The sequence below is a fragment of the Myotis daubentonii genome, chromosome 9, assembly GCF_963259705.1.
Source record: "Myotis daubentonii chromosome 9, mMyoDau2.1, whole genome shotgun sequence".
In the NCBI taxonomy this organism is placed as follows: domain Eukaryota; kingdom Metazoa; phylum Chordata; class Mammalia; order Chiroptera; family Vespertilionidae; genus Myotis; species Myotis daubentonii.
The window spans coordinates 65968534-65987237 of NC_081848.1; the positions used below are offsets into that span (position 1 = coordinate 65968534).

Sequence of the window (18704 nt, forward strand, 5' to 3'; positions counted from 1 at the left end):
TATGGTGTATTGTGCTGCTATGAACATAGGGGTGGATATATCCTTTCTGATTGGTGTTTCTGGTTTCTTGGGATATATTCCTAGAAGTGGGATCACAGGGTCAAATGGGAGTTCCATTTTCAGTTTTTTAAGGAAACTCCATACTGTCTTCCATAGTGGCTGCACCAGTCTGCATTCTAGGGGATATTATTAAACCACAGCTTGCTTCCAGAAGTTTGAGAGCAGTCTGAGCCAATTCCACTCTTTAACAATGTCTATATATTAAAAAAATTTTAAATGCCAATGTGGACTTACAAAAATTGAGGTATATTTTAAATATTTAGGTTTAGCAAATCAATGCTTTTAACATAGAGATATAATGACTATGTATGCCTCACCTGGAGGTACCATTGTAAGTCCACATTTGAAATCTTTACAAATTGCTTTACCGTCCTCTTCCATACATTTCCTGAGTCCAATTTGACAATTATGTGAAAAATTCAAAATGTTCCTATCTTTTGACCTTGGGAAATCTGCCTTCTCAGAAGAATAACAAATAAATACAAAATGATAATTATTGAAATATTGTTTTTAATAATGAAAACTAGGAGGGGGAGTAAAAATGTCCATCATTAGGAATTTGTTTAAGTGGATTGTGTTATATCCATACAATTCAATACTGTGTATGGGTTAAAAAGAATAAAATATTCTACACAACTGGCATGAAAAGAAGTCCATGATTTATTTATTTATTTATTTATTTTTATTTTTTTATTTTTTAAAATACATTTTATTGACTTTTTACAGAGAGGAAGGGAGAGAGATAGAGAGTTAGAAACATCGATCAGCTGCCTCCCGCACATCCCCCACTGGGGATGCGCCCGCAACCACGGTACATGCCCTTGACCGGAATTGAACCTGGGACCCTTCAGTCCACAGGCCGATGCTCTATCCACCAAGCCAAACCGGTTTCGGCGATGATTTATTTTTTAATCGAGGAAAGCAGATTGCAGAACAGTTAATAAAACAACTGCGAAAAGTAAAAGTAGTTATTACTTCTAGCTTATAACAATCCTATCTCCTCACCTCTGTGATATTTATTGAATGCCTAACTCCAGTCGGACCTCTGTACTGTACTGACCTAGTTTGGTACAATGAAACAAATGTTTATTACACATATGAGGAACGGCCCCGCCCAGGCGTCGCCGAAATAGCTCAGTTGGGAGAGCGTTAGACTGAAGATCTAAAGGTCCCTGGTTCGATCCCGGGTTTCGGCAATTCTTTTAGACGCCACCACCAAGGTTTTCCAGATAGTTCTCTTTTTTATGACAAAGTCCCAGGTCGCCACCCCGTGGACAGTCCCACTCCGCGTGCGTGGATTGACATGGAGGGAATGAACTGTTTGGTGTGTTTTTTTCCCTTTGGAACAGATTTTAGTGGAGATCGGGTGAGGGTGGGGATCGGAAGCCCCATCTAGTTTGGCGAACATTTTTTTTTTTAAATATAAGCATTCACAAATATTGCAATTACAAAGTACATACATATTCGTTGTTTCTCTGAAACTCAAATGTAACTACTTTTATTTACTAAGTCGCAAACCACTACTGCACATCGTATCCTCGCACCGCTTTGAACTGGGTGCGCACCTCTTACCCCACCCCCACCTCCATCCTGGGGCAAAGATACTCAAACTCTAGTCTGGGCGAACTGGATTTCTCAGGGGGGACCGATATTTCCTATTCTCGCCTGTCCCCAGGCTTCCAGAGTTGCCCACACTAGCTTGGGATGGTGACAGAAGAGAGGGGAATTTGGAGGCTTTGGACAGGATCCTAATTAAAAAAAAAACACATTCTGAAGATGATGAGCCCCTGCATTCAAGGCAAAGGTGATGGAACACACGCTTAAGGAATGCTTTCTCCGCCTCCTTGGCAGGCGGGCCGTGGGCGAGAGGAGTGAGGCCCAGCTCTTACCTCCTACAAAACCCGGTTTGGTGAAAAACGCAAAATTGAGAAGTATTGCTTTGGACCCATTAAATGCCCTCCACTTGCTGTAATCTTTGCCAGGATGCTAGCTGATGAGGGGTTTCATCCCTCAAATCTCTGGGTTCTTGGGTGGAAGAAAGCTTTTTGGTAATGGTGCCAGAGGGGCGAGTCCCTAGTGGGCGACTCCAGCAGAGCCAAGATGGTTTTTGGCTTGGCAAGAAAGAATTAAAACCCAAGCCAGCACAGAGTTTCAAGCGGAAGCAAGTTTATGGAGCAGAGAGGATAAACAAGGAAAGCCACCCCACACACGGAGTTTCCTCACTAGAAGGAAGAGAGACCCCGATCATCTCTAGAGGTTGAGCTTATACCTGTTTGTAGTTTCTATGGAAAATTGCTGTTATGGGGAAATAGAGAGTGGGGGGAAAGACGTTGGATTAGCTTTCACCATTACAAGGCATATTTTGTGGTCTCTTTTCTCATTCACAGCTTTCAAAACCTCAGAGCTAAATTTGGAAGGTGAACTTAGAAATTGAAAGGATGATGATGGATTTAAAAAAAAAATCCTGAACAGCTTGTTCTCCCTCGCGGGAGCAGGCCCAGGCCTTTCTTCCCTCTCAGACCTACATCTCCTAAACTCCAAGGGACCCCAGGAGATTTGCAACCAGGGGAGCAATGGGCAGCAGCAGCTCCTCCCGGGCTAACCCCCTGAATCTCCCTCCAAGGCTTCCCCTTTTCTCTGACTCTCCCTGAGCTGATAGCAGCCGCCCCTCCTTGGCTCACTGCTTTCACTTTATTTCTCAGTGAGCCAAAGCAGCCCGCGTAGGCTCTCTCCTATTGGGCCTTCTATTCTAGGGCCTTCCTTATTTCACTGTCCCCAGCTTTAATAAATGTAACTCTCAAAAAACAAACCAAAAAAAGTGTCCTGAACAGCATAGGAGTTCTTCTCAAGCTTGCCGAAATAGCTCAGTTGGGAGAGCGTTAGACTGAAGATCTAAAGGTCCCTGGTTCGATCCCGGGTTTCGGCAGGTCTTTTGCAGACCTATCTTTGGTTAGGACGGGGTTCCTGTCTTTCTTCATAGCGTCTCAGCAGGCACATGACAATGAGACTACAGTATTTAATACTGAGGAATCTAAGAGCTTGAGCCTGTTAAAGAAATCATGAACCAAAGAAAGTAAAGAAAAAAAAAAAGAAAGAAAAAAGAAAACATAAACCTCGCAATGATCTTCACCCGGTCCTTTAATCACTCACTCTAGTTAGACTACTGGATATTAATTGGTAACGAGTAGCGGGGTGGCTAAAACGTCGGGGTTATAGGTGAAAGGTGTTGGGTTTGTTTTCCAGTGCAGTCAACTCGCTGGACTTGAAATCTTTTCTCATCCACTGCGAATGGAGAGTGTAGTGTGTGTATAAAAACAAACCCGCCCGAACAGGGACTTGAACCCTGGACCCTCAGATTAAAAGTCTGATGCTCTACCGACTGAGCTATCCGGGCTCTGACAGGGGAATCTTGCTCCCACCAATCTGCAGTAAAATAGGCCAAGTGGCCACATTCGGTTCTTATTGGATTAAAATTCTGAATCTTTTGGCTGATTCACTGAGAAGTGAAAGTACAAAATCATACTGAGCAGGCGTTAGGCGGAATGGAGTCTTTATTCCTCCTCTTCTCCCACCACAGGCAGCGGGATTTCTCATCCCAGTTTTGGCCGAATCCCAATCTTTGCAGTTTGGGAGCGTCTTGTGGGTGGAGCATCATGAATAATTGATTAGGCCTCCAACAGATTATTGGGCAGACATTGATTGAGTGCCTGCCGCGCTCCGGAACCCGAGCAAGTTTGCGGAGCTGCAAAGACCGGGTCCCGGTCCCGGGTCCCGGGTCCCGGGTCCTAAATGGGGCGGAAGACACGAAGAACAGAAGCACCCAGTCCAAGCTTTGATGGTAGGAGGCCCGCTCTTGCGGATCCCGGACGACCGGGCCAACACCGGAATCAAGGAGCCGCCAAGTCTTCAGGGGCTGGTGATGTCTAAGAGCTGAGCGTGGTGACTGCGCCCCTGGAGGCTTGGAATGAGACTCCCGAGCCCACGGGAAAGCACGTGCGCTGGGGACCGAACGTTTTCCTGAAGCTGTCATTGGAGAGGCTTTGACCAGACAAGCTACAGGCTGAAATTTATAGTTTTAGGGAGTCCTGTTACCCTGGGCCGCTGTGTCCCGGACATAATTAATGAGTCATTTTTTTCACTCGTCCTGCTCCTTTATTATGCCATGCCATTTCTTCAGGCATTGGGCGAAGACTCGGGAAGGGAATCCTACGGGATGGAGCCTCACAAGCATTTCAGTCCTCCCGGGAGTTCAGGGACACCACTGTGTGAGGGCACCCTGAGGTCTGCGTTCTTTCATGCAGAAATCTACCCGGAACTATGAGCAATATTTAAAAGGTGACCTGGCCCTAACCGGTTTGGCTCAGTGGATAGAGCGTCAGCCTGCGGATTGAAGAGTCCCATGTTCGATTCCGGTCAGGAACATGTACCTTGGTTGCGGGCACAGTCCCAGGAAGGGGTGTGCAGGAGGCAGCTGATCGATGTTTCTAAGTCTCTATTCTTCTCTGTAAAAAAATCAATAAAATATATATTTTTAAAAAATAAAAAATAAAAGGTGATCCGTACGGAAAGATATCCATGTAAAGCAAAAATAACACAAGGTGCTAAACAATGTGCATGGTATTATATTTATGAAAAAAAATTAAAAGATATGTATCTGAATCCTTAAACTATATATATTAATATATTTGGCATATATATGATGTTTGAAAATGGGGGGGGGGCTCTTACCATTTTCTTCAGGTACATCTGTATTACTGGATTTTAAAAAACAAGCATGTATTTCTTGTAATAAATTAAACGAAGAACAAAAAAAGAAGTAATCTGTTAAGTTATTCCACCTTCTGCGATCACATAGGCAGCTCTTCTGACCAAGCATCCCAGATCCCGTGTGTTCGACAGATCCCAGCAGAGAAATGTTAAAAGCTGGTATTTCCTTCCCAGCAGGAAATCCCTCCAGGCCTCAAGGTTCTGTCGGAGAGTTGCTGGTATTGAAAAATCACAAATGAATTAGGTACAGTTTCCACAAATAAGGATGTGGGGCCCTAAGAATCAGATGACAAGTCTGGGCTCAAGCAAGAACACTAAATCCAGGCCCCCCTGGAAGACAGCCTCCTGGGCCTCGAGGTCAATCCTGGGGGCAGTTAGTGAGCCTTTGGCTCAGCTTCTTACAACAGTCCTGCGGTCACAATGGCTGCTGAGTACAGCTCTGAATGCAGGAGACATGAAGACCTGTTTCCTGTTCTCCTAGGACAGACTAGATTGACAGGAGCCAAACACTGAATACGATATATTAGTAGCCTGCTTAGCATAGAGACAGTTAACTGGAGCTGTTTGTATTTCCTTTAACACACCACAGTGCCACCCCCGCTTTTTTATGTCACCCCCCCCACACACACACACACTTGAAATGCCATTTTCTTCCCACCTTTGTTTTAGAAGTTCCATCCTATCTGTAAAGCAGGGGTCCTCAAACTACGGCCCGCGGGCCACATGCAAATACAAATATTGTATTTGTTCCCGTTTTGCTTTTTACTTCAAAATAAGATGTGCAGTGTGCATGGGAATTTGTTCAGAGTTTTTTTTTTTTTAAAACTATAGTCCGGCCCTCCAACGGTCTGAGGGACAGTGAACTGGCCCCCTGTTTAAAAAGTTTGAGGACCCCTGCTGTAAAGAGAGGCAGAGATCAGGACTTGCCCCAGAGATCCCTGCTTGATCTCCAGAAGGAATTAGGTACTGGGGGCTCTGAGCCTGTCACTGTTGCTGCACCCATCACAACCGACCTTAAACACCTGTTTAATGGGTCTGTCTTTCCTCTAGAATGTTTCTGCTGTAAGGACAGAAACTCCCTGTATATCCCCTGTGCCTGGTTCAATGGCTGGCACACAGCAAGCTCTCAAAAACCATTGCTGAATGAATGAATGGATAGTTGGATGCGGGCCAAAGGTCAGGGAAGGCTTTTAGTGTAGGATGAGGGGCAGAACTGGTCTTGGTAGAGAGAAGGGGAGAACATTCCTGTCAAGGTGAATGATTCCATCGTCAAATGGAATAATTTGTCCTGAGAAAGTTCTATGCCACTCTACCGTGCCACCCCGCTTTATTTTCGTTATAGCAGCGTTTATTGCCACTTGAAATTCCACTTATTTGCTTGTTTATAAACTGTCTCTCCCCTTCTGTTATTCTGTCATAAAAATGCCTCAGGGCAGTAACCTTGTTGTTGGGACCTGGTCTTTTCTGTTGCTGTTATTTTTTGTTTAGTTTTGCATTTTTTATTTCTGCATGCCCACAATCCCAGGATTTAGAACAGTACTTGTCACATGGCAGGATCTTAAGAAAGAACTAATGTCAGAGAGTGAATGTTTTTACTGCACAGTGTGTTTCCCCCATAATGTAAGATAGTTTCACGCAGATCATTTTCTGTTTTTCAAACCATGTCTGGCAAAAAGTCACTAACTTTCAGATTGGAATATCATTGTCACTTAACTGTGTTGACTACTGTCACCTGGAGAAAAACCTAGGATTGCTCAACAGACACACAGTTAACCATGGTTAAATATTCGGGAGTTTGGAAAAGTTTTTCCTGTTTCTGCTTGGTAAAAGCAGAATAGCTTCTAGCAGAGACGGGGTTTGAACCTACAAAAACACAAAACCCACTAAGCCTTGAAGCCAAGGCCCTATCCATTAAGCCACCCAAGAAAATATCTGGCCTATTCTTATTGATTGATAATCTGAGTAGGACTGAGCTGCTGAAAAGTTGCAGGACAATTTAAAATTTTTATTCCTGATGTAAAAGAACAATAATGTACAGAGAGAAAAATATCTCATTAACTTTATCACATCCTGCTATTTTCTTCGTCTTCAGTCAACGGAAATTCTGGAGCCACATGAGAATAATCAAAAAGACCGAGTAGTGGGATTTCTCACACCTTCACCAATGAGGACCTAACAAAAGCACTGGAACCAGTTTCTTTCGTTTTCATGGTGGGCTAGTCGAATTAGAGATTTTACTACTAAATGAGTAGGGTTTTTTTCTGCTTTTTTTCTTTTTACTTCTAGTTTCCCTCACCCGTATCAAAACAAAAACGACTCTGGTGGGACTCGAACCCACAACCTTTGAATGCCTCTAACCTGTCTAGAAGTCCAATGCGCTATCCATTGCGCCACAGAGCCAAGCAGCAACATTGTTTCCTGCGATGCTTACATCATGGCAGGAGTGGTGTCTACCGGGGATTGTTCGCTGGCGGGCCAGGGTACGATATTTTTCTCCAAGAAATCGTGTCCTCTGTGTTGCCAAGAAGAAGCGTGGATCGGAGCTGTGTTTGAGAGTCCGAAACTCTTTTGAATATTTCTTTCCCTCAAAGATCGCCTGACATCAATCACATTTCAGCCTCATTCCACAGCGGAAAGAAAAAGGTCTTTGTGTGGAGTTATTCAGTCTTGGTGAACGAGAGACCCACGTGCGGTTCCATAGTGTAGCGGTTAGCACGTCTGCTTTACACGCAGAAGGTCCTGGGTTCGAGCCCCAGTGGAGCCATTTTGTTACACCTTGGGGTAGGGTTTCCTTCTGTCTGTCTGATCTTCCTTTATTGCTCCAGGAAGCAGGAGACCGTGCGGTTTCGTCCCTTGTTCCACGCTTAGTCTCGCCACGCCATCTCCGTTTCCCTGCGCGCCTCCATAGATCGGCCGACAAGGCTGCCCCCGTGTGGCAACTCCCGGGAGGTGCAGGCGCCCTGACCCAACTCGAGTCACCGCGCGCCGCGGCTCCGGCGCCATTGCCTGCAGGTGTCAGGGCTGGAGTCCTGGGCCCTCCTGCTCCCTTCTCAACCTTGCAGGTGCCACCATTTACTAGTAGTTGGATATCCCGACGCTACCTCCTTCCTTTGTTGATTAACTCCAAGTCCACTGATACCTAAATTAAAAATACTTTTTGAAAAAAGATATGCTTGTGGTAGAGTTCAAACAGCATGTTTTACACGATGTCTCTCTGACAAAGGTTTTCCCCTTGACCAAACTCTAGCCTGGCTCCTCCGAGCGCTCCTCTCAACCACGTCCATCAACCTCGGCCCAGAGAGACCAGAACAAACAGCAACGCGAACTCCGTTTCTAGCAGCCCAAAGCCGCCTCCCTAGGAAGACCGTAACTCCGTTTAAAGCGCCCGAGAAAACGGAAGGCTGCTAAGAAACTTACTGTTTGTTCCAGCCAACACTGGAACACAGGACGCCTGTCCCCCAGCCCGGGAGGGAAGGTAGGAGTCTGAGTGGCACAGGGGTAAGAGCCAGAGAGCAAACCCAGGTGGGTGCGCTGGGCCCTCCGCCTGCTCCCTCCTAAACCTTTCTTGGGCTATTTTTTTTTAAAGATTTTATTTATTTTCTCTTTATTGATTAAGATATTACAAATGTGTCCTTATTCCCCCCAATGTCCCCTCATCCTCCCAATCCTGCCCTCACCCTCACCCCCTGTTGTCCACATCCAGTCACTTATGCTTATACGCATGCCTACAAGTCCTTTGGTTGATCTCTCCCCCTCACCCCCACCCTCCCCTACCTTCCCTCTGAGTTTTGAGCATCTGATCGATGCTTCTCTGTCTCTACATCTGTTTTTGTTCATCGGTTTACGTTGTTCATTATAATCCACAAATGAGTGAGAGCATGTGATATTTATCTTTCTCTGACTGACTTATTTCACTTAGCTTGGGCTATTTTTATTTTTTTATTTTTTATTATTATTATTATTATTTTTTTATTGCTTAAAGTATTACAAAGGGTATTACATATGTGTCCATTTTATCCCCCCGCCCTAGACAGTCCCCTAGCCTCCCCTATCCCCCGGTGTCTTATGTCCATTGGTTATGCTTATATGCATGCATACAAGTCCTTTAGTTGATCTCTTACCCCCCTACCTCCTGCCCCCCAAACCTCCCCGGCCTTCCCGCTGCAGTTTGACAATCTGTTTGAGGCAGCTCTGCCTCTGTATCTATTATTGTTCAAAAGTTTATAATGGTCTCTATTATCCATGAATGAGTGAGATCATGTGGTACTTTTCCTTTATTGACTGGCTTATTTCACTTAGCATAATGCTCTCCAGTTCCATCCATGACGTTGCAAATGGTAAGAGTTCCTTCCTTTTTACAGCAGCATAGTATTCCATCGTGTAGATGTACCACAGTTTTCTAATCCATTCATCTACTGATGGGCACTTAGGCTGTTTCCAGATCTTAGCTATGGTGAATTGTGCTGCTATGAACATAGGGGTGCATATATCCTTTCTGATTGGTGTTTCTGGTTTCTTGGGATATATTCCTAGAAGTGGGATCACAGGGTCAAATGGGAGTTCCATTTTCAGTTTTTTAAGGAAACTCCATACTGTCTTCCATAGTGGCTGCACCAGTCTGCGTTCCCACCAGCAGTGCACAAGTGTTCCTTTTTCTCCACATCCTCTCCAGCACTTGTCGTTTGTTGATTTGTTGATGATAGCCAGGCTGACAGGTGTGAGGTGGTACCTCATTGCTGTTTTGATTTGCATCTCTCGGATGATTAGTGACTTTGAGCATGTTTTCATATGTCTCTTGGCTTTCTGAATGTCCTCTTTTGAAAGGTGTCTATTTAGGTCCTTTGAGCTTGGGCTATTTTTAAATGTTGCTGCTACCACTGAGTTGAGGGATAATCCCAAAAGCCACCTCCCTCCTTTGTGGATGGACTCCACGCCCACTGCCCTCATACTTCATTTAAATTAAAAAGACTTTCCCCTTTTCCTCATTACCATCTTTAAAGAACATCTGGTGCGGGTCCATGACAGTTTGGATACAATGTCTATGATACTTTCTGGCCTTCAGCCTCAATATCAGTAGAACTGGAAACAACTTCACTTGTTTCTCAAAGACACAGGGCCTAATGGAGTGATTTCTCAGGCCCATGAGGTTGGTTCTGATGGTGCTGAAGTCCTTGGGGGCCTCCCCCTCCCCTACTTTCTTAGACTTTTAGATTTGATGAATTGCCTGGTTTAGTCATAGAGGCTCTCTGACCTTCAGGATCCAGGATTTGGCTCCTTTTAGTGGCTGTTACACACTCCCTGAATGTTGACGTTGGACGGATCTAGTACAGGGGCAGGAGCAGAGTATGAGGTATGCTGCTGCATATTTAAGGGGACGAGGGCATGGTAACAGGAGAGGGTGTCCTAGACCAGTGACTTTCAAACCCTTTTTCACTGAAACACACGCTAATAAATACACTTTATTTACATCAAGACCACTGTACTCATACGTGTGTCTGAAATAAAGGTTTCAAGGAACAATTTTAAAAAATATATTTGATTAATTAGGGATTTTTCTATTTTATCCTAGATTATTCTACTTCATTAAAAAAAGTGCATGTTCAGACCTACTAATGGCATCACACCCCTTAGAGTTTCAGGATCTGCAGCTTGAAAGCACTGACCTGGAGCAGTGCTGCTCAGAGTGTGGTGATGCCCAAGGCACCTACATCAGATTCACTGGGGGTTGGCTGCAACCTGCTGAGAAATGAAACTTCAATAAAAGGCAGCAATGGGAAAATCAAAGCTCTGTGGCGGCTGTCAGAGCAGCTCTCAGGGCCTGGACAGTGTAGATTTATATGTGCAATTTCAGTTCATGTGATGGGTACATTGCCCTATGCAATTATTTTAGTCTGCATCTCTGAGATCCACAGCTCACTTAGAGGTAGCATAGTGACAGATCTTGATGTTCATCAATTTAATTTTTTTAGAATTATGTTATTGGGTTCATGGGCAGCCAGAAATGTTGACTGCTAAAATGTTTGATTCAGAAAGCAAGGCAGGAAAAGGCAGTTTGAAAGCCATGTGTGTGCCCAGAACGGGTTGACTTTTCTATGGCTCTTAGCAGCAAAGCTTAATAACAAAAACTGATTTCTTTTTTAAAATTTGTATTTATTGACTTTTGAGAGAGAGAGAGCGAGCGAGAGAGAGAGACATCAATTTGTTGTTCCACTTACTTATGCATTCATTGGTTGATTCTTGTAGTTTGTGCCCTGACCAGGGATCAAATCTGCAACCTTGGTGTATGGGGATGGCGCTCTAATCAACTGACAAAAACTGCTTTCAGAGGGGAGGAATGCAGCCCAGCTTGTGATTTTATGTCCATCCAGATAAATGATATATGTTGTAATCCAATGCAATTGCTTTCCCCTTCCCCTGAATTATTGAATCAGGTTATGTTGTGTATTTACACGGGTTTGAGGAAGTCTCAGGGACAGTGCTGTGACAGGGATTATGCTTCTGAGGTACAGTGATTCAGGCCCCATACATCTTTGGTGCCACCCAATTCTGACATAGCGATAAAAATCTGACTTGAGTGAGTCACAAGAGATAGGAAGGAATGGAAAGGACACAATTCATGAAATGGACTATAAGGTGGTCTGTGTTATGCATTTTTCATAGGCAATTTCAAAAAGAGAAGCCTGCGGACTCTTGAGACCAGAGAGCTACCTGACCTGTGCATGATGAAAAGTAAGAATTATTCTTAGATTTTGCATATTAGGGGAAGTAAGTTAATATTATAAAAAGTTAGACCAGGAGACAGGGAATGGCGAACAATTAAACCAGTTAGTTTATGAATACTTATGCGGCTAGTCCAGATGCCAGGAGGGACATCAGTTAAGTTTGTCTTCAGCATTCACTATTCTTTGACTAACTCTCCTTGGGCTCTTTTATATCTCCTAGGTCTGATGTCTTGGTCTGCTCTCTTTTTTCTACTCTCAAAGCCAGGATTTATCTTGGACCCATTAAATTATTTGATATGAATCTTTCCAATGCTCTATCTCATCAGCTTTAGAGCAACTCTCTAAGCTGTATAAATAGCAAGCAAACTTATTGTCAAGTTTTAATGACAGAAAGCTAGACATTTTAAGATGGTAGATGCTTTCAATTTAATATACATTCCCATGCTTTCTATCCCCATCAGTTTTTAAAAAAAATATATATTTTATTGATTTTTTTACAGAGAGGAAGGGAGAGGGATAGAGTTAGAAACATCAATGAGAGAGAAACATCGATCAGCTGCCTCCTGCACACTCTCCACTGGGGATGTGCCCGCAACCAAGGTACATGCCCTTGATCGGAATCGAACCTGGGACCCTTGAGTCCGCAGGCCGATGCTCTATCCACTGAGCCAAACCGGTCAGGGCCCCATCAGTTTTTTAACAATGTATTTTTATTTGTTTCAGAGAAGAAGGGAGAGGGAGAGAGAGATAGAAACATCAATGATGGGAGAGAATCATTGATTGGCTGCTTCCTGAAGGCCCCCTACTAGGGATCAAGCCCACGACCCAGGCATGTGCTCTTGACCAGAATCAAATCCAGGACCCTTCAGTCCACAGGCCGATGCTCTAGCCAATGAACCAAACCAGCCAGGGACCCATCAGGTTTTTTGTTTGTTTGTTTGTTTTTAAATAATGAGGACTATAGGCCATGTAGGAGAAGAGTATAACAGTGCAATAAGGATGATATTAATAACGACGCCCTAACCGGTTTGGCTCAGTGGATAGAGCATCTCCCAGGTTTGATTCTGGTCAAGGGCATGTACCTTGGTTGCGGGCACATCCCCAGTGGGGAGTGTGCAGGAGGCAGCTGATTGATGTTTCTCGCTCATCGATGTTTCTAACTCTCTATCCCTCTCCCTTCCTCTCTGTAAAAAAATCAATAAAATATATTTAAAAAAAAATAATGATACTAGTCTTTAACTGAGCATTTATCATCTGCCAGGCATCATATGTTTCACATGTATCATCTCATTTTAATCTTCACAATAACTCCATGAGATGAATATTATGAGTACCTTTATATAGGTGAACTATGGCCTGTGAAGAGTTACAATACTTTGCTCACAGCTGGTGGATGGCAGAGGTAGGATCTGGACCCAGGTCCGTTTGACTCAGATCCCAGAGCTTTCAGCTAAAATGCTTTCCTTTTCACTTTACCTTTATCATGCTTCCCCAGATGAAAGTGCTAGCCTAGACTGCCTCTTTACAAACACCAGCAGATTGGAAGATAGACTGGTTAGAGTTTTACCTCCCTTAACATGTCCCTTCTCTCTCTGGTGGGAAGAATGTGTAGATCCTCAATAGTAAAGCCCATCTGAGGTTGGCCCTGGTAAGGTGGCACCTGGAGAAATCAGGTCTTGCCCAGTGAGAATGGATTGCTCTTGGTGTAGGATCCCGAGGTTCTGCCTTTGTCTAAGCATTCCATGAGACTGTGCATCTGACATGTCTAGTACTGCATAAGATAAATTCTGTTAGGCCGTTATGGGAAATCTCAAGCTTTTTCATTCCTGGTAAGAATGCAGGAGGACAACCATTATGTACCTGTTAGGTCACAAGACCATATGGAGTTTAACTAAATGGAGAAAATTTCTTAATCTGTGATAAGTGACATGTACCCAGGTATGTGTATTTCAGAGGCACTGATCATGAGTTCTTTCTAGAACAGGATTTGGCATAGACAGATCTAGTAATGTAATAAATTACATTCACATGGCGGAAGAGCAATAGATTGGGTAGCTGGAGACTTCTCTGTAATTGAATTTATACAAGTTCTTGAGCAAATCACTCTATCGATAGGCTTCTATTTACTTACCTCTTTTAAAAAATATATTTTATTGATTTTTACAGAGAGGAAGGGAGAGGGATAGAGAGCCAGAAACATCAATGAGCAATCAGCTGCCTACTGGGGATGTGCCCACAACCAAGGTACATGCCCTTGACTGGAATCAAACCCAGGACCCTTCAGTCCACAGGGTGATCCTCTATCCACTGAGCCAAACTGGTTTGGGCTATTTACTTACCCCTTGAAAAAGGAGTTGAATTCAATTAATTTCTTCGCTGTTTTATAGTTGTCCTTGTGTAGAAATACATCAATTAGCTTAATCCTATAATACTAGTTATTTCATGCTTACCAGAAGGTTGGGTTATTAATAATCTATTACTTAAACAGGAAAATAAAATGTCATCTGGTAAGTGTAGTTGGTTTATTGACAATATATTTGAGTACAGAAGTATGACTCTGTAGGAAAAATCATGAAAGGAATCCTTGGTGAAGAAGAGGTTGGAGATGCTTACTCTATTCCTTCACAGAAAGCATGAGTCTTCTCTTCAGTCTCCTCATGGCTGACTTCATTTCCTGGTTCCTCAGAGTGTAGATCAAGGGATTCAACAGAGGGGAGATGACAGTGAAGGTGACAGCAATGGCCTTATCTGTGGGGAGGGCAGTGAAGGGCCGGGCGTAGACATAGATGCAGGGCACAAAATGCAGAGTCACCACAGTGATGTGGGCTGTGCAGGTGGAGATGGCTTTCCTCCTGCCCTCCCCTGCCTGAGACCTCAGCATCATTAGGATGACTGTGTAGGATACCAGGAGGAAGAAGAACCACAGGGTAGTGACTAAGCCATTGTTGGAAATCATCAGAAGCTCAAGTGCAAAGGTGTCTGTGCAGGCGAGGTTGAGGACCTGGGGCACATCACAGTAGAAAGTGTCAAGCACATTGGGTCCACAGAAGGGAAGCGGGAGCAACAGGGAAATCTGGACGATGGAGTGGACAAAGCCCCCAGCCCAGGAGGCTGCAATGAGGGCAGTGCAACGGCCCCTCCTCATGATGGTCACATAGTGCAGGGGCTTGGAGATGGCTATGTAGCGATCAAAGGCCATCACAGAGAGAGAGAAAATGTCTGCCCCACCGAGGAGGTGGAAGAAAAACATCTGTGTCATGCAGCTTGCATAGGATATGGTCTTTATCTTCGACAGAAGGTCTACTAGGACCTTCGGAGCAGTGATGGAGGAGAAGCAGATGTCAAGGATGGCTAGATTGCGGAGCAGGAAGTACATGGGGGTGTGAAGGCGAGACTCACAGGTCACGGTGACCATGATGAGGAGGTTTCCCAGCAGAGTTGTCAGGTACACAAAACACAGAAAAAGAAATAAGACCAAACTCAGGTCTTGGGACTGAGTAAGTCCCAGAAATATAAATTCTTTCACTCTGGTGCCATTTCCCAAATCCATTGAATCATGTTTCCTCTTCCTCATGTAGCTTGGAAAAAATGAAAATTGTTATTTCAGAAAGTGTTTACTCTCCCTTAATGGATTCAGGTTTATAGAGGCAAGTATTAGGTCTGAAAACCAGTGAGTTGTTATGACCACATGAATAGCTTAGGTTATTGCCAGTGTGTCCAAAATGACATCTTATTGCACAAGCATGCACTTAATTATTCTTTACTCTGTAAATTATAATGTTTTAGAAAATACATGAAAACAATGTTTTAAGCATACAAGTTCTAAGTACCCAAGATAAACAAGTGTATGTGAAATATTCAGAAAAGGACTATTGTGACACAAAGGATATAAAAATGGAGTCAGATTGATGTGTGGTTAAGGCAAGTGCCTACTTGCTGTGACTGGGGTCTTTTGAATTCCACAGGAGGATTTCCCCCCGCCCCCCCAGATTGGGCGTTCCATTTAAATAGTTTAAGAACCTCTATCTGCAAAATGGTTCTCTTTGGACTGAGTTCTGCAGAAACACTCTTCCCTTTATTTATCTAATTAGAAAATATATTTGTATTCATTTCAGAGAGCAAGGGAGAGGGAGAAAGAGACAGAAACATCAATAATATGAGAGAATCAGTGATTGGCTGCCTCCTGCACACCCCCCACTGGGGGCATAGAGCCTGCAGCCCAGCATGTGCCCTAACGGGGAATGGAACCACGATTTCCTGGTTTATAGGTTGACACTCTACCTCTGAGCCACACTGGCCAGGCCTCCCCTTTTTCTAAATCACAAATTTAATTTTATGAACAGTTAGAAAAATTGAAAGCCATACAATTATTTTCTATTGCTCTATTCTTCCACAAGGGTACTTCTTTGCTTCTACTATTACTTTAAAGACTTTAGGTACCCAAACTTCAGCTATATAACTAAAAGTATAACTCAGAGCTTTTCTTCTGTTCATTGTTCAAATGTATTTCTTAAAAAAGTACTTTAGGAGAAACAAAGATGGCGGCATAGGTAAACACCAGAAATTGCTGCTTTGCACAACCACTTAAAAAATACAACTAAAAGACAAAACAGACATCATCCAGAACCACAGGAAGGCTGGCTGAGTGGAAATTCTACAACTAGAAGGAAAGAGAAAAGCCCACTGAGACTCAGAGGAGATGTGGAAGTAAAGTGCAGAGGTACAGAGGCGCACGTGGAAAGGGCTGGCAACTGAGGACACGGTTGTCTTTGTCAATCGGGAGGTAGTCTCAAGCTCCCGACTGCTCTGAACTCCAGTTCTGGGTGAGTCTCTGGGGACCCAGACTCATACGGGGAGAAACTGGACTGTCTGGCATCGGGCGGAATTTGAGGGCAGCTTTCTCTGAGGTGCTTGCAGCGATTACCGGGACACTGAGACGCAGGGCATCTTAGGATAGGACTGAGGAGCAGCCATAGCTGTTTGCACCGCCCTGGTGATTCCCTGAGACCCTGCCCCACCCAAGCTGTGTGCAGAGGCTTTTGCATATGAAAGGCCTGGCCCTTTGCAATCTGAAAATTACCTAACAAACTGCAGCAGGGTCAGAGAGACCCAGAACGTCCAAAAGAAGGCCCAAGGCCCCACAGCAGCTTGCATTGCTTCACAGCTGGGCCTCATCTGGGCACCTCCAAACCCCAAACAAGGAAGAGGAACCTGCAGATCTCTCCGTAGCTCCTCCTGGGTAGCCTCAGGAAGAGGCTAAATTAGCACCTCCTTAGAGATCCAAGAGCCAGTGTACCCAGTGGTCAGAGTGGGACCATCCAGATTACAACTCCTCAAATCCATAAGGGACACACTCACGGGGCAGACTCAGTGAGCACCAAAGCCCCACTGAAGCAAGTCTTGCCCCAGAAGGGTGTCTTCAGCACAGAAGTTCTCCCACTGTAGACAGAGCTGATTCTCACAGCCAATTGGCCTGGAGGTCAATTCCTCCCAGTGATACCTACAACAATCAAGGCTTAACTATAATAAGACTGTGCACAAAGCCCACAAAGGGGTGCACCAAGAGTGTCCACCTCAAGTAATTGGGGAGGCAGAGCCACTGGGCCCTATAGGACACCTAGCACAGAAAGCCACTCTATCAACACAGGGAAGCAAAATAAATAAATAAATAAATAAATAAAAATTAAAAAATGCGGAGACAAAGAAACAGGTCACAAATGACAGAAATGGAGGAAAGAAAACTACTGGATATAGAGTTCAAAACCACACTCTTAAGGTTTTTCAAGAACTTTCTAGAAACCACCAATAAATTTAGTGAGACCCTCAAGAAATCTAGTGAGACCCTTGAGGATATGAAAAAGGACCAACTAGAAATTAAGCATACACTGACTGAAATAAAGAATATTATACAAAGTTCCAACAGCAGACTAGAGGATCGCAAGAATCAAGTCAAAGATTTGAAATACGAAGAAGCAAAAAACACCCAACTGAAAAAACAAAAAGAACCAATCAGAAAGGATATATGCACCCCTATGTTCATAGCAGCACAATTCACCATAGCTAAGATCTGGAAACAGCCTAAGTGCCCATCAGTAGATGAATGGATTAGAAAACTGTGGTACATCTACACGATGGAATACTATGCTGCTCTAAAAAGGAAGGAACTCTTACCATTTGCAACATCATGGATGGAACTGGAGAGCATTATGCTAAGTGAAATAAGCCAGTCAATGAAGGAAAAATACCACATGATCTCACTCATTCATGGATAATAGAGACCATTATAAACTTTTGAACAATAATAGATACAGAGGCAGAGCTGCCTCAAACAGATTGTCAAACTGCAGTGGGAAGGCCGGGGAGGGTTGGGGGGCAGGAGGTAGGGGGGTAAGAGATCAACTAAAGGACTTGTATGCATGCATATAAGCATAACCAATGGACATAAGACACTGGGGGATAGGGGAGGCTAGGGGACTGTCTAGGGCAGGGGGATAAAATGGACACATATGTAATACCCTTTGTAATACTTTACGCAATAAAAAAAAAAGAAAAAAAAAAGAAAAAAGAATCCAAAAGTATGAAGATAGTGTAAGGAGCCTCTGGGACAACTTCATGCGTACCAACATCCGAATTATGGGGGTGCTAGAAGAAGAGAGAAAGCAAGATATTGAAAACCTATTTGAAGAAATAATGACAAAAAACTTCCCCTACCTGGTGAAAGAAATAGACTTACAAGTTCAGGAAGCACAGAGAACCCCAAACAAAAGGAATCCAAAGAGGACCACACCAAGACACATCATAATTAAAATGCCAAGAGCAAAAGACAAAGAGAGAATCTTAAAAGCAGCAAGAGAAAAACAGTTAGTTACCTACAAGGGAATACCCATACAACTGTCAACTGATTTCCCAACAGAAACTATGCAGGCCAGAAGGGAGTGGCAAAAAATATTCAAAGTGATGAATGCCAAGAACCTACAACCAAGATTACTTTACCCAGCAAAGCTATCATTCAGAATTGAAGGTCAGATAAAGAGCTTCACAGATAAGAAAAAGCTAAAGGAGCTCATCACCACCAAACCAGTATTATATGAAATGCTGAAAGGTATCCTTTAAGAAGAGGAAGAAGAAAAAGATAAAGATACAAATTATGAACAA

At 43.8% G+C, this 18704-nt stretch overlaps 1 protein-coding gene and 5 non-coding genes across 6 annotated transcripts; 3 read left to right on the plus strand and 3 right to left on the minus strand.

Annotated features, from left to right (window-relative positions):
• Positions 1–1183: 1183 nt before the first annotated feature.
• TRNAF-GAA (transfer RNA phenylalanine (anticodon GAA)) lies at positions 1184–1256 on the plus strand. The gene has a single exon. It is a non-coding gene; the product is annotated as a tRNA-Phe (tRNA).
• A 1657-nt stretch (positions 1257–2913) lies between these two features.
• TRNAF-GAA (transfer RNA phenylalanine (anticodon GAA)) lies at positions 2914–2986 on the plus strand. The gene has a single exon. It is a non-coding gene; the product is annotated as a tRNA-Phe (tRNA).
• A 395-nt stretch (positions 2987–3381) lies between these two features.
• TRNAK-UUU (transfer RNA lysine (anticodon UUU)) lies at positions 3382–3454 on the minus strand. Its single transcript has one exon. It is a non-coding gene; the product is annotated as a tRNA-Lys (tRNA).
• Positions 3455–7140: 3686 nt separating this feature from the next.
• On the minus strand, positions 7141–7227 carry TRNAR-UCU (transfer RNA arginine (anticodon UCU)). Its single transcript is given in 2 exon segments — positions 7141–7176; positions 7191–7227. It is a non-coding gene; the product is annotated as a tRNA-Arg (tRNA).
• A 291-nt stretch (positions 7228–7518) lies between these two features.
• Positions 7519–7591, plus strand: TRNAV-UAC (transfer RNA valine (anticodon UAC)). The gene has a single exon. It is a non-coding gene; the product is annotated as a tRNA-Val (tRNA).
• Positions 7592–14163: 6572 nt separating this feature from the next.
• LOC132242241 (olfactory receptor 4D11) lies at positions 14164–15099 on the minus strand. Its single transcript, XM_059711144.1, has one exon. The coding sequence runs from the start codon at positions 15097–15099 to the stop codon at positions 14164–14166; it is 936 nt and encodes a 311-aa protein (XP_059567127.1).
• Positions 15100–18704: the final 3605 nt, after the last annotated feature.

Excerpts from the sequence above, each read along its gene's own strand:
- LOC132242241 (XM_059711144.1), bottom strand. The coding sequence starts at position 15,099 with ATGGATTTGGGAAATGGCACCAGAGTGAAAGAATTTATATTTCTGGGA.